We start from the raw sequence: 14,783 nt of genomic DNA on the forward strand, positions 1-14,783 counted from the left end.
GTACCAATGTCAGTTTCTTAATTTCGACATTATATCCTGATAATGTTAACAACGGAGAAAATTGGGAAAGGGGAATATAGAAACCCTCTGCACTATCTTTGCAACTTTCAATTTAAAAATATTTCAAAATAGAAGCTACTTTAGAAAAAAGAGTTGGAACTGTCCCTGTTCCTCTGGATCTGCTGCATTTCTGTGTAGTCCTGGCACACTGATCTGGTCATCAACTGTTTACCTGAGAGTTAAGTGTAGGACAACTGCACTGATTAACATGTATTAACAGTGTAGCTAGAAAACTTAATTTGGGGTTTAATATATGAAGTTATAACCATATTTTCCCCAATCCCAACCCTCTCAACACACCAGAGACATGGCTTTTTATTAAAAAAACTTTTTTTTTAATTGGTTTACAAAGGAGCTACAGACTACATTGAACTAATCTTTGTACAAAAAGGCAAAAAAAAAAAAAAAGCCCCAAAACACCCAGAGACAAAAGGCAGGGGAGAGACAAGAAAGTAAGATACAAAAGAGCAGGAAGAAACTAAGACAAGAGATTAGCATCATACATACACAAGATCAAGGGGGAAAAAGAGCAAGAAAGATGAGAGAGCATTTAAAAGTATTTCCCCACAGCCCAGGCGATAATTGGATTGAAACCAACAACAAACACAGCACGAGATTATTAAGAAGTTTAAAAAGGCAACAGTGGTATGGAGACTGGTTATTGCCAGTGTTAAGAGAGAGACATAAACTTGTTTTAGGCACCAGAGACCGGAGCACTGCCCCTTCCTCCCAGAGGAGGACAGACTCTGGAAGAGGAAGCAGGCCCTAGGGCAGCTGCCATTGGTATGTGTAGGAGTCTCCTCAGACCAATCTCAGCATATTTTCCCCAACTTTCCCCAAAATCTCCACGCCTTAGATTCCAAGTGAGAGCTATGGGATGCCACTGGGAGAAAGGGGTGATCAAAAATATGAAGACTTGCCCTTGTGCACACTGTTCAAGAGCAGCTGCTAGGAAAGTGGGGGGCTGGGTACAGAATCCCATTCCTCTGTGGAGAAGGCACAGTGTAATTCCTGAAGGTGAGGAAAAGAAAACACTCCCCCCAGGAGAGGTATCAACAAGGTCCTCGCCACCCACGGCAGCCTCACTTTAGCCCTATTTATGTTGTTGTTGTTGTTGCTGTTTTGGATATTAAAGGGAATTGAGGGACAGATCATGCCTCTTCTTGCTCAGCAGGGACAAGGCAGGCTGGGGTTGCAATAGAGGAAGGGAGAAAATGGGACAAGATATTCATTTCCCTCATATGAACATTGCGGAGGCAATCTTTCTGGGTTTGGGGATATCAAACTGGAGTAGCCTAGAAGACCTAGGAGGTGAATGAAACCAGGGACTCCCATTTTTTTCCCCCTTTCCCAGACTCCGATCTAAGGCAAGTGAGCTAAACTGGCAAGAGGGAGTAGGAATTTAAGCTTAAGGCTGCTTAATGTCTTCCTGGGAGCTGGTGTTTAGGGAAGACAGACAAAGAAAAGAAACAGGTCAACCTCAAAGCTGGTCTCCTCATCCTCCTAGATGAGGTCTGTACCCCAGGAGTAGAGCCAAGAGAGGCACCGCAGAGCACACAGGCTCCTAAACAAAAGTAATAACCTACCCACAGTTTATCAGCAGTTTTCAAAAGCAATGTTTTCCGGGGTTGGAGAAGTGCCATATCCTCCTCCCTTTCCCCAAAGCTACTGCTGCCACCTTTCATCCTTGCACAATAAGTTACTGGCTCTCTTCTAAGGGAGATGAAACTCTGAGATTTCACATTCCTCCTCCCAACTCCAAGAGGGTACTTGAATAGGGGGAAGGAGAGCTATGCAAAGGGCCCCTCACTTGAGGCAGCTAGACTATCCTCATTTTCCTTGGTACCTGGATCAGAACTCCTTTGATCTGATCCCAAGGTCCAAAAGGCATCAGGGTACTTAAAACTGAACGAAAACTTTAGCACCAGAGCTCCCCCAAAGCAAAACAGGGGCCTGATTAATACCCCCAGAAGAACCCCTCAGAAAGTATATAAATTTATTGCATCCTAGCAAAGATCTGCAGCTTCCAGTATTCACACAATGTGAAGATATTAACAATACAAAATATATTCTGAAAGTCAAACATCTGCAGTTCATAGTGCTTTCTTAGATTTGTTAAAAAAAAAAAATACAATGCTTAGTTTCCTATATAGGATATACAAAAGCAAAAATATATATATGTATATAGTAGAAATCAACCAATCAGCCATAGTAATTTACAGCCTTTGTCTCTAACCCTCCCCCAGTCATAATCTTTACCCAACACTTCAGTCTATACATTCTGGGATCAAGAGTTCTATTCTGAATTCTTAGAAATGTCTGTTAAACTGCATTCTACATGGCACCCATGAACAGGGTGCCCGCTGGGAAGTCCCTGAAGGAAGACGATGTGGGTTGTTACTGCTCTGGGTAAAAAGTGAGACAATCAAATGATAAGCAGATACATGTGAACAGGCAACCTGAAAGGACAAGGAAATAATATTATCACTTCTCTGGGCACCCCCAACCCCACAAGGTTTGGTCATTAGAAAGTTACATAAAAGAGCAACTTGTGAAAAAAAAAATTAGAATCAATATGCCTGTCAGTTACACTAATTTCTTCCGGCAAAAAGTTCAGGAAAAGGGACTTTCAGCAATAAGCTCCTGACTCAAGGAATGTGGGTAACTTCTTGTGGAAAAGACTGAGTGACTTACTGCTGCTGGGAGACAAAAGCAGTAGCGGCTTTCGTTTTAGGGCCAAACAAGATACTGAATCTTGAGCTTCCTTGGTGAGAAGGAACTAGGACCAGTGGAAAGAAATGGATATAAATTTGCTTGTGCTAAGAGCTGGGGGTAAACCAGCATTCCATCCCAGAGAAAACCATCATCAAATAACCTGAAAGTGTGTAAGCTTCAGCATCATTAAGCTAGATTACATCTAGTAATTTCATTCCGGGGAAGATTCCATTCCTTGAAATGTTCTATCAAAACACTGCACACTCCAGTGAGTTATCTTGCCCCTTTCCTCCAGAAGATGCCTATGTACATGATTACAGATATAAAATAACATGTTCAGAGTTCTGCCTTTCAGTGGGAACAAAGGGTGTGATAAGTGGCTGGGCAGATAACTTTTACTTCAGTATTAATGCAATTTGATAAGGGGAAAGTTCCTTGCAATAGCTTCTGTGTCAAAAACACTATTAAGTCTGCAGAGAAAGGACCAAATGGAGTGAGCTTTTGTTTAGAATATTAACAGTTATTGTATTTCAGGTTAAACAACAACATAAACTTACCCAAACCCTAATTTGGATAGATTTTATATAAAATATATAGTAGAGTCATGGCATCATCTATTTATAGTCAAGGTAAATAGAATTATGAGAGGAATTAGGACTCTGCTACAGATCTGGATGTTGGTTTCACTTTCAAACACAAAAATAGTTTCTTCTTTTAAAAGTGCAGTAGAATATCCCCCATTCATAATTGTAACTAGTTTAGCAAAAGCAAAGCAATGACCTCAGGAACATACCCAGGTTTTAAGATAGATATTTCTAGGTAATGGGCCTGAAAGGCATTTTGATCTGAATTTGATTTATTTTCCAACAATTTCAAATATAATTTCTCATCTGTGTGTAGATATATACAAGCACGAACACACATTCACACACGGTCATACACAAACACTTCACTTTCTATCAGATTAGGGTAATTTTTTATTGCAGGTCTCTTATAGTATTGGCTAACAGAAAACCTATCCCCAATCTAACAGATTACACACATACACACAGCCATTTCCACACTTCCTCACAGTGAAAAGCTCTCTGACGAGGTACCAGAAAGTCAAGAGAGACAATGTTTTAATGGCTGGGCCTTGAGGACAACTCTGGTTGCATTTAAATCTCAGTGCCAAATGCACTAAGAGTTCCCTGCCGCTGTAATTTTTGGATCAGTCTCTTCAGGAATCAGGCCATGGAGAAAAGCAGGATGGTTTTCCCTGGTCTCCCCTATAAGCCACAGTGGTAAGACAAGATTTCTTTTTGTTCTGGGCTATCACTCCCATGATCATGAGTGCTTCCTTTCCCCTCAGGAGCCACCCTAGGAAAAGCTAAGGGGAAAGATCAAAGAACCACTGCCTTGCCACTGATCCATGCTCTGGAGTTCTGCAGAATGGAAATCCAGAACAGTCACTGGCTGACACTCCATAACAACATAATGGGAAAGCAACTACTGGAGATGTTCAAAAGAGGAAGTGTATTTCCTTTCAGAACGTGAACTCAGAAGCCCACACATCAAAGCTTAGAGCTACCTTGGAAGACAGTTGCAAAGGTCCAAATACTCCACTAACTCCTGAACTGAACTACTTGAGTCACTTCCACTTCTGAGCACATCATTTTCCTATTGAAAGCTCCTACCTATTATTTGACCATCTTTTCACAGTTTGCACAAACTGATCCCAGACTATAACTTACAAAGGTCTCTTGTACAATTCCATAGAAAGACTTCTGATTCCTGATGCTTAGAGCAGCTAATGAAGAGAGAGGTGCCTTTGACTCTCCAGCACCAAAAGGGTGCCTGCGTCAGTAGTATTTTGAACACTCTCTTCACAGCTACCTCAAGCATTCGCCTGAGCTTCAAGGCTTCTCCATTCTGCTGCTGGGACTAAGGACTTTATAAAAACATGACAGAAGTGCCTCATCCAGGGACCACTACCAAAAACAAAACATGAAGTGATCAGGTGAGAGAAGGGGAGACAGAAAGGGTTGAGTCAGGGAAAGAGTGCAAGAAGCTGATCCCAAATTAAAAGACAAAATTAAGAAAGGAAAACATTATCTATGTATATATAAACTAAAAGCAGAGCATATAAATGCTTAATCTGGTGGGAAGCCAAGACAACATCTATAGAAAATCTTGATGTGTCACAACAAGGCTCAGCCATAAGGAAATAAGGCAATATAAAAAAATGACCAAGGTATTTTGGTCACCGAATGGTCTCCTTCCTCCTCCCAGCCAACCCCTGCAAATGCATCTCTATATATCTTTTATATATATATATATATAATATAGAATCTGTTTTTGTTAAAAAGTATTTCAATGATCATATATATTTATCAAGGCATGATGGCTTTAGGAAAGGGGGGGATCCATCATGGGGGAGCTGAGAAGGGAAATGCAGGAAGGGGAGGCTGGGGTAAGAAGTGTTAAGAAACTGTTTGGGGTCAAACAAATGCTCATCAAAGGTGGCACCAACAGAATTTTCACTATGTTTCCCACTTTAAGAATGTACTGATGATACAGGTGGGTGCCAGGACCCCATCTCTTCTTTTGTATCCCACCCCCAATTCTTCCCACCACCATGCATTTTTAATGCCTCATGGCTCACTCTCCCACACGTCTCTTGGACCCATGCTACCTTGCATCCCAGGGTTGATGGGTATGGCCCATATGTCTCTGGCCCCAGGTGCCTGACCTCAGAAGCCATTGCCACTGATATTAATGGACTGCAGATCTGCCACCTGCATGACATTGATGCCACTGTTGGCAAGACGGGCAATACCCTCTGGACAAATGGCCTCCATGGCTACCATGTTGGTGGTAATAAGGGCTGAAGGGGTGGCAGTACCACTGCCTTCTGAACCTGCCCCACTGTCCAGGGGCAAAGTGCCCACACTCAGGGCTACACCCGGGCCTCCCTTCTTATTCTGGTGGGTCTTGATATGCTTTGACAGGTGGTCACTCCTCATGAAGCGCTTGGGACACTCAGGGCAGGCAAATTTCTTCTCACCTAGGTAAAGGAAGAGTAGGAAGATGAGACAATCACATCTTAGGAAGTAGGGGTACCTTGTTCAGTTCATTCCCTTCAAACTATATAAGGCAGAATAAGACTAATCTTAAAGGTGATTAAAAACAAGAAAATTCTGGTGATTATCTTTTGTCTTTTGGGGGGAAAAAAAAGTAAAGATTAGAGAGTCCTCAGAAAGGAAGAAGTATAGCAGAAAAGTAAGACAGGACCTTCAGAACCCTTATTTCTTAAGGGTTTTCAGATTAACTCCAACGCCATTTATGATCCATACATTCAATTTCAAACATAAGTTGCTCAGAAATTTTAGTTACTTCCGAGGTATATTTTGTCTTTTCATTCTGGTCCATTACTACCTCTCCCTTCCCAAGTTCCCGCTCACCTGTGTGTGTGCGTTTGTGCCTCTGTAACTCATCTGAACGTGTGAAGCGTTTCCCACAGAATGACCAGGTACACATGAAAGGCCTCTCGCCTGTATGCCAGCGCAAGTGTGCCCGTAGGTGTGAGGTCTTGCCATATACTTTGCCACAGCCTTGCATGTGACAAATGTGCTGTTTCTTCTTGCCAGGATCCCCAGAGCCCCTGGAAATGAAAACACAATTATTCTTTGTTCATTTTAGAGACAAAATTAGAGTCATAAAGTACCCATAGTAATTACTGGACCCACTCAAAACTAATCCAAGTTTTTATTAAAAAAAAAAAAAAAAAAAAGGAATCTGCCTGTCAACTTAGGAGACATAGGTTCAAACCAGTTCCAGGAAGATCCTACATGCCACGGAGCAACTAAGTCCATGTGCCACCACTACTGAGCCTGTGCTCTAGAGCCCAGGGGTTGCAACTACTGAAGTCTGCGGGCCCTACAGCCCGTGCAATGCAACAAGAGAAGCCACTGCAATGAGAAGCCGGTGCACCACAACAAAGAGTAGCCCCCAATCACGACAAAAGAAAGCCCACAGAACAACAACGACCTAGTGTAGCTATAAATAAATAGATAGACATCAAAATGTGCACTTAGATATGTACAGTTTACAAAAAGAAAAAAGACTTCTCAACACACACACACAAATGCCTTCATTTTATTTTTTTTAATTTGTTTATGGCATGCAGGATCTTAGTTCCTGGATCAGGGACCAAACTTGTGCCCCTTGCAGTGAACGTGCAGAGTCTTAACTACTGGACCACAAGGGAATTCCCAAAAGCCTTCACTTTTAATATCAACAGCTAAATCTTTATAGTCAATTCCAATGTGTGATGTCATTTTCAAGGTGACTTGTGAAATCTATGAGGCATTTTCCTGTATTTTTCTGGATGTTAAGTCTCAATACACGCATTTTCCATGGAAGCCACTGTGAATATGGTGATGTGGTGATATTTTTGACTGGGAACTTATTAGTGAACAAAAGGTCTCTCCATTAAGCATTTGGTGGAGAACTTTAAAACACAATATTTTACAACTACAAAGCTTTCCCTTCTCCAAAATAAAGGTCAAGAGCCAAAAGGTAAAGATTAAAAGCTGAAAAGATAGAGTACTATGAGAGACATCACTGGAAGAAGATGGGATGGAAAAAAGTTAAAAAGGGGAAAAAAGGACCATAACTAATTAAAGGTATGTTTAAAAAAAAAAAATTCCCTATATGGAGCAAAGCCTAAGCTCCTCTCAGGAAATCAGTTCTGAAATGTTTTTGCCAAACCAATCTGTACCATGTGTGATCCATTAGTGGGCACTATGGAGATTTCCAAAAGAGATTTGCCTTGGGTTTTAACAGCACACATTAGCAGAGGAGCAGGGAAAAAAAACGTAACAGAAATGAAATCACACTTAGGTGGAAATCAGAGAATTTCTTTCAAAAACTTAAATCCACTTGAAGCTTTGTGAGAGGGAAACTCTTGTACTCAAGAGCTTTTTTTCCCCTTTTAATTAAATTTTGGGGGGTGCTATGCAACAGGTAGGATCTTAGTTCCCCGACCAGGGATCAAACCCATGCTCCCTACACTGTAAGTGCGGAATCTTAACCACTGGACCACCTGGGAAGTCCATGTACTTAAGTGTTTTTGATTCAGGTTTTTTCCATAATGTAGAGTAACCTACAAAGAATTTAAATTTTTTGTTTTTGTACATTTCTTATTTTTGTGCTTATTTTTTTTCTTAAGTTCTTTTTTTAAAAAAATGTAATGTCTTTACTCTGGCTGTGCTGGCCCTTCGCTGCGTGTGGAGGTTCTCTAGCTGCAATGCGCAGGGGCTTCTCCCCAGCTGCAGTGGCTTTTCTCATTGCAGGGCACGGGGCTCAAGGGCACAGGCTCAACAGCTGTGGCACCCGAGCTTAGCTGCTCTGCGGCATGTGGGGTCCGCCCAGATCAAGGACTGAACCTGTGTCTCCTGCCTCGGCAGGCAGATCCTTTACCACTGGGCCACCAGGGAAACTCTGTGCATATTATTATTATTTTCTTTTTAGTATTTATTTATTTACTCAGCTGTGTCAGGTCTTAGCTGCGGCATGTAGGATCTTTCATTGCGACACATGGACTTTCTAGTTGTAGCGTGTGAGCACAGTTGCTCGGCAGCATGTGGGACCTTAGTTACCTGACCAGGAATCAAGCTGAGTCCCCTGCACTGCAAGGCAGATTCTTAAGCACTGGATCACCAGGGAAGTCCCCCGTGCTTATTTTTAATGGGGCAAAACTTTAACAGACTCTTTTCAAAGGCAATTAAAAACCTATATGACTTTCTATTCTCTTTCAAAGTCAGTGACTTGAAGAAAAAAGAAATAACCTGGAACTCTTCAGAGATAATACTGTATAGCCAGCACACTAATGCGAAAATCTATCAGAAGTCTGTTTTGTAGGAGATATTAGATTATTTGATTGAAGAATTTTCTACCCAGAATAAGTAGTTTTATCTATTTTGAGGAGGAAAAAAAAACAAAACTCATGATTTTCACACAGTCACTGTAAAATAATCATTACAGTAGGTATGTTTCCGTTTCTTTGCCAGGCTGTTTTACAAGCTATCTTGTTAAAACCATCTCACCAACAGAATTTTATTAAAGAGTAAAAACAAACATCTCAAAACAGACATTGACCATTTGGTTCCATGTGACTTCCTTGTCTCTAACAGAAAGCAGGCATCTCTGAAGGTCCAAGGTCTAAGAGTTGATGAAGGGACCAGAGCTGGAATCAAGACCACATTCGGCCTAACCAAATGCACTACACTATCTCTGATCCCTGTGTAACCCTGCCAAGTCTTAAAGTTAAAACAAAACAAACAAAAAAACCCCACTTATTTTTCCCTCCTAATCTACTAATTTTTCATCCTACACTCTTAAAGAGACCGGCTGAATCAACTTACCTTCCTTCACTATCTTTACAGTAGGGGCAAGTGCATGCTTCCCGCCGGGTCCTCCGACCAGCTTGGGGTTGGGGATCTGGACTGTTCTCTCCTTCCTCTCCACCTGTTGGGTCATCATGTATTCCATCACCACCAGCCCCATGGAGGCCAAGCTGAGCTCCATGATCACCTGAAATTAAGAGAGTACAAGGGTCAAAGTGGGAAGGTCATCATAGCCACAGGTATGAGCTCCATGATCACCTGAAATTAAGAGAGTACAAGGGTCAAAGTGGGAAGGTCATCACAGCCACAGGTATCATCACAGCCACAGTGACCCTTGACTTTTACAGCACCATTTCTTCAAAACTTTGAAGTCACCTTCACTGATATTGCCTGTACTTGAAATCTCAAAAATCAGCACTGCAGAGACAAAGAAACAATAAGTCTATGAAAACATGCTGAGTCTCAAATTTTAAAACACAATTCTACTTGACTTTTATGATTGTTCTAGCCTACCAGGTTAAAAAGGTAAAACTAACAATGCACAGCACTGGCAAAGATACAGGGCTTCCCAGATGGCTCAGTGGCAGGTGGTGATAAATTAGCACAACCTTTTTTTTTGGGGGGAGGGTGCACCTGAGCTGTGTAGCTTGCGGGATCTTAGTTTCCCAACCAGGGACTGAACCTGCGCCCTTGGCAGTGAAAGTGCAGAGTCCTAAGCACTGGACTGCCAGGGAACTCCCTGTATGATCTTTTGAAGGCCAACGTGGCAATATGATTAAAAATTTAGGTGCACATCTTCAAAGAAATTTCACTTTCAATCACAATGTCCTAACGATGTGTTCATGAGAACACAAACATACGTGACAGTAAAGTTTTCTGTAGCCTTATAACAAAAAACTGGGAAAAAAATCAAAATGTACACCACTGCTGAACTTGTTAAGTAAATTACAATAAACTTATGTGGACTACTATATATGCATTAAAAAGAATGAGATAAAGTTACACACTGTTATAGAAAGAGGTTACAACAAATCTCTTACTCATTCCCAGAGCTAATGTATTATGGAACCAACAAAATGGAAGTGACTAAAAATGAGACTTTACGGGACTCTAAACTAGAAACTGTTCAAAACTAGAAAGGGGAAACTTCCTGAAATGAGCAAAAAATTGTTCTGAATATTCAGCAGGAAACAGTACATACATATTACAAATTTTGACATACAGAGAAAATGAATGAGCTGAGGTCAAAGTTAATTCTTTTTTTTTGGCCATGTGGAGCAGCATGTGGGATCTTAGTTCCCTAGCCAGGAATCAAACCCAAGCCCCCTGCAGCGGAAATACAGAGTCTTGACCACCAGGAAAGTCCTCAAAGTTAATTCTGCGTAGCTAGCTATATACATGCCAGGAAGGTTTTGGTTTGGGATTAGATGCTTTTCAGAATGCTACAAAAAAGAAGAAAACACCATACATACATTCTGTTAGTTGATGTCATTTCCTTTTAAAGATAAATTTGTCTTAAAATCACTATAATTTCTCTCCTGGTAAAATTAAAATAGATAAATTCTATGAAGTTCCAGGACAGTGTTTTTCAAACTTTTCAAACTTGCAACATACAATAAAAAAATATATATTTGACAATGTAATCTAGTACATATATATATAATTGAAACAGTAGTTTCATGAAAGCGTCTATCCTTATGTTAAGCAGTGTATTCTAAAATTTTCTAGACTCTATTTTTTTTTTTTCTTAATGCCGGTCATGACCCAGTATATTGATTTTATGAGTTACTAATGGGTCGCATTTGATATTTTCAAACACTGCTCTAGGCCAATAGACAGAAACAATGGTTTAAAGGAATAGCTAACATTCTTCTCCAGCTTTCAAATCTACTATCAATAAGCATTCACCTATGAAAGCATTTTGCAAATAAGTTAAAAACTCTATATCCATACTTAAGATTCTAATAAATGGGGAGTGTTGAACAGGCCTGCTTTATCTATTTCATAAAGAAGGAAACTAAATAAACATCTAGAAGCCTAGGCTCCTGACTTGTGTGCCTCACTGCACTCTTCTCAGCTGATCACCAGGACTCTGAGTCGCAGCAGCTAGTGGGCAGCTCTCTCTGTGCTTCTCACTCTGCCACTCCCCAGCGCCAGCTCACCACAGTGAGACAGACTCTATTTCAATATTCTGAGATTTCCATGATACTGGCAGAATGAAAACTGGGAAGTACTGGAGTACAAGTTAAAAACCAGTTTAGAAGTAAGACAGACCCTAGATATGAGTCCCTGCACTACGTACGATTAGCTTTTCTGGTAGTGATCAAATAACTTCTCTGGTTATCAATTTCCCCATCAGTAAAGTTCGGATGAAATATTATCGATCTCATAAAGTCACTGTGAAAAACAAATATGGACGTTGCTGAGCATAACCCAGAAAACACTGCGCTGCCACACAGCACACATTCAGTACTCTGCATCGATCACTATTGGGGAAATACCCTGAGGAAAAACACAGTGAGAAATCACAGAACAAGATACGCCACTAGTTCATTCTGCTTAAAAATTATGTGCGGCCAAGTGGAAACTCCCCCTAGTGGGGATGGAGAATTTATCCTTTAAAATAAGCCCTAACAGCTCAGCAGATAAGGTAGGATTCCAGTTAGTACTGCCAATGGTTACCTACCAAAAATTACCTTCAGAAGAGAAATTTATAAAACTATAGATCTGACTATCTATAACAGGTCTTTAGAAACAAGATAAAATTGTGGTGCATATAAGCAAATCATCTTCTTTGATATATTTTTCAAGCTAAACTAACTCTATTAAAATTTGAGAAGCAACTTATCAATCCTCAAAGTTCTTCCTTGCCCCAATCAACTCAAAAGAAGCAAACCTTTCTCCATTTTATTGAAACATAAGAATAAAATGGACTTCCCTGGTGGCTCAGATGGTAAAGCGTCTGCCTACAACGCGGGAGACCCAGGTTCAATCCCTGGGTTAGGAAGATCCCCTGGAGAAGGAAATGGCAACCCACTCCAGTGTTCTTGCCTGGAGAATCCCATGGATGGAGGAGCCTGGTGGGCTACAGTCCATGGGGTCGCAAAGAGTCGGACACGACTGAGCGACTTCACTTTAAGAATAAAATACTTAGATATCAGAACTACTAAAACTAAATCTCTAACCCTCTTTCAATTCTTACAAAATGGACAGTCAAAAATTAATATCCTCTTGGACCCCTACAATGATTTCAATTTTTTCAAGCTAAGAAAATTGAGAATGGGGTTAAATAGAATGAACAATTTTTAATTTCATTTAACAAAAAGAAGGGATAAAACGTCAACAGAGTATCAACATCAGACCAGAATCTGTTTCCTGCCTCTTTAATAACAGTTTTAGAATAAGAACAGTTTTATCTTAAAATGTGGTACTGGTTAGGCAATGAAATAAATTAAAGATTTTCCTTTCCATGATTAAAATAACTAGTAAACCAAAGGCACAGCTTAATGACAGTCTTGCCCAACTCAGTGGTTGCCTCTAGCATCGGTTTCTGAAATACCCATGGCAGTTACACACTTTTTTAGTTTCCTCAAAGTGAAGAAGTGTGCTGAAGTTATGAACTTTCAAGACCACCACCTAGCAAGTCAAACACCCTCTTCTTCTCTGAGAAAAAAACTTGGGTAACACTAAAATTAGATGAAATAAGAAGCTTCTCAATAATTTCCAAAAAGGTGGTTCCCATACACTTCCTTATTTATCTGCTTTCTGAAATGACTTTGGGAACATTGTGTTCTTTAATTCGTTAAGTATTAATACAGTAAGACTAAACTTTAGAACGATACCTATATTAAGCACACACTGGGTTTTCTCAATGTTTCATTTTACACAACAGATTTAACTCAAAGAAGAATATCTCAGACCACAAAATGATTGTGTCTTTTCAGCTATGTTGAAACAGAATACTGGTAACAATACATGAGGAACAAGGTAACCAGAATAAGGCTCCAAATCAAGAAATAAAAACCTCCACAGTGTAGGATTTCCCTGGTGGTACAGTGTATAGGAATCCATTTGCCAGTGCAGGGTACATGGGTTCAATCCCTGGTCTGGAAAGACCCCACGTGCTACAGAGCAACGCAGTCAGTGTGCCCCAAGTACCAAGCCTGTGTGCTGCAAGCACAGGGGGCCGAGCACGGCAGTGAAGAGCAGCCCCCGACACAGCTGGAGAAAGCCTGAGCGCAGCAGCAAAGGCCGAGTGCAGCCAAAAATTAATAAATGAAGATTTAAAAAGAATGGAGAATGGGCACCAGAAACTTAATTTCCTTCTGTTCCAGAATGCAAGCCCTTGCTAATTCATCAGTAAGTAATGCTCTATAAAAATTCACATATATATATGTATCTTGCTTCTAAACTTAATTACACATTAAATATTTCCTGTTACTTAATCATCATAGCATATTTTATACCTACAGACATGTATAAATGATCATTTATAGGGTTTCCTATATACAAACTTCCTTAAGACCTTATCCCTACAGTGCCATGTGGACTTGTTAACTGCAATCTGTAAAAGTGTTTATCAATTGTTTACTGTCTACTGATCCAGGTATTATACTAAGCTCTGAAGATTCAAAGAAATAGTTTTCACTGTGGAAGAGCTTGCAGTTCACTAGAGAAGAGAGAAACAGATAATTTCAAAATAATGATATAAACCTTATACTAAAAGCCATTCAAAGATTTTCCAGAACTGAAAAGGGTAATTTCTCCAGTTTAGAATTTCAGAAAAGGCTTGTTTCCTAAAGGAACAGAGATTTAGGCCGAACTTCAAAAAATGCACAGGAGTTAGCCAAGTGAGGAATGCTGGCAAGGGAAGGGTAGTTCCAGGCAAAGGGAAGACTACGAGCAGCATAAGGAATGCAGTGGAGTGTGGGATGGCGGAGGAGTAGAGGGAGGATGTAGGTGAAGAGATGAACTTCAAAACAGATGACATTATTAGATGCAAGACAGATATTTAAATGACTGATTTTTTTTAAAGGTGATGGTAGACAAAGTATGGACAGATAAGCACTTTCATACATCAGCCAGGGAAACAGCACGTTTCCTGTGTGTGTAGGGCACACTGGCAATATAGGGCAGGTCTTTAAGATGTGACTAATACTTAACCCAACAAATAAGGACATGTGCCAGACACTGTAAGCTCTGGAGAGACTCCGATATAATCCTGGCCATTGAAGAGCTTCCCAGCTTCATTATCTCACTTGGGAAGACACAAAATGAAACCAACAAATATAATATCTGTCCTATAACTTGTATAATAAAGTGATAATAAAACACTCTATTAAGAGCAGTATTAGAGTTGGGAGGGAGAGTGTTGGAAGGGGAAAAATGGAATATACTGGTTACTCCATTTGATAATAACGAGAGGTAATAAAAGTCTAAAGTAGGGCAGTGGTTCCAGTAAAGAAAAAGGCATGGGTAAAAAAGTATTTAGGATTAATGGGACTTCCCAAATGGTCCAGTGATTAAGAATCCATCTTCCAATGCAGGGGAAGTGGGTTTGATCCCCAGTGGAGGAGCTAAGCACACCGCAACAAAGACCCAGCACAGCCAACAACAATG

At 40.4% G+C, this 14,783-nt stretch overlaps 1 protein-coding gene across 3 annotated transcripts in view; it reads right to left on the reverse strand.

Moving 5' to 3' along the window:
- SP1 (Sp1 transcription factor) overlaps positions 1,181–14,783 on the reverse strand; it is a 37,888-nt gene continuing 24,285 nt past the window's right edge. For 2 of the 3 annotated variants that reach the window (XM_018047545.1, XM_018047544.1), the window contains exons 4-6: positions 9,183–9,351; positions 6,219–6,418; positions 1,181–5,821 (exon numbers count right to left, since the gene is read on the reverse strand). In XM_018047545.1, the coding sequence (XP_017903034.1) occupies positions 5,508–5,821; positions 6,219–6,418; positions 9,183–9,351 (683 nt within the window). In that variant the 3' untranslated portion in view covers positions 1,181–5,507. 3 annotated transcript variants of the gene reach the window in all.

Source organism: Capra hircus, chromosome 5 (assembly GCF_001704415.2).
Source record: "Capra hircus breed San Clemente chromosome 5, ASM170441v1, whole genome shotgun sequence".
NCBI lineage: Eukaryota > Metazoa > Chordata > Mammalia > Artiodactyla > Bovidae > Capra > Capra hircus.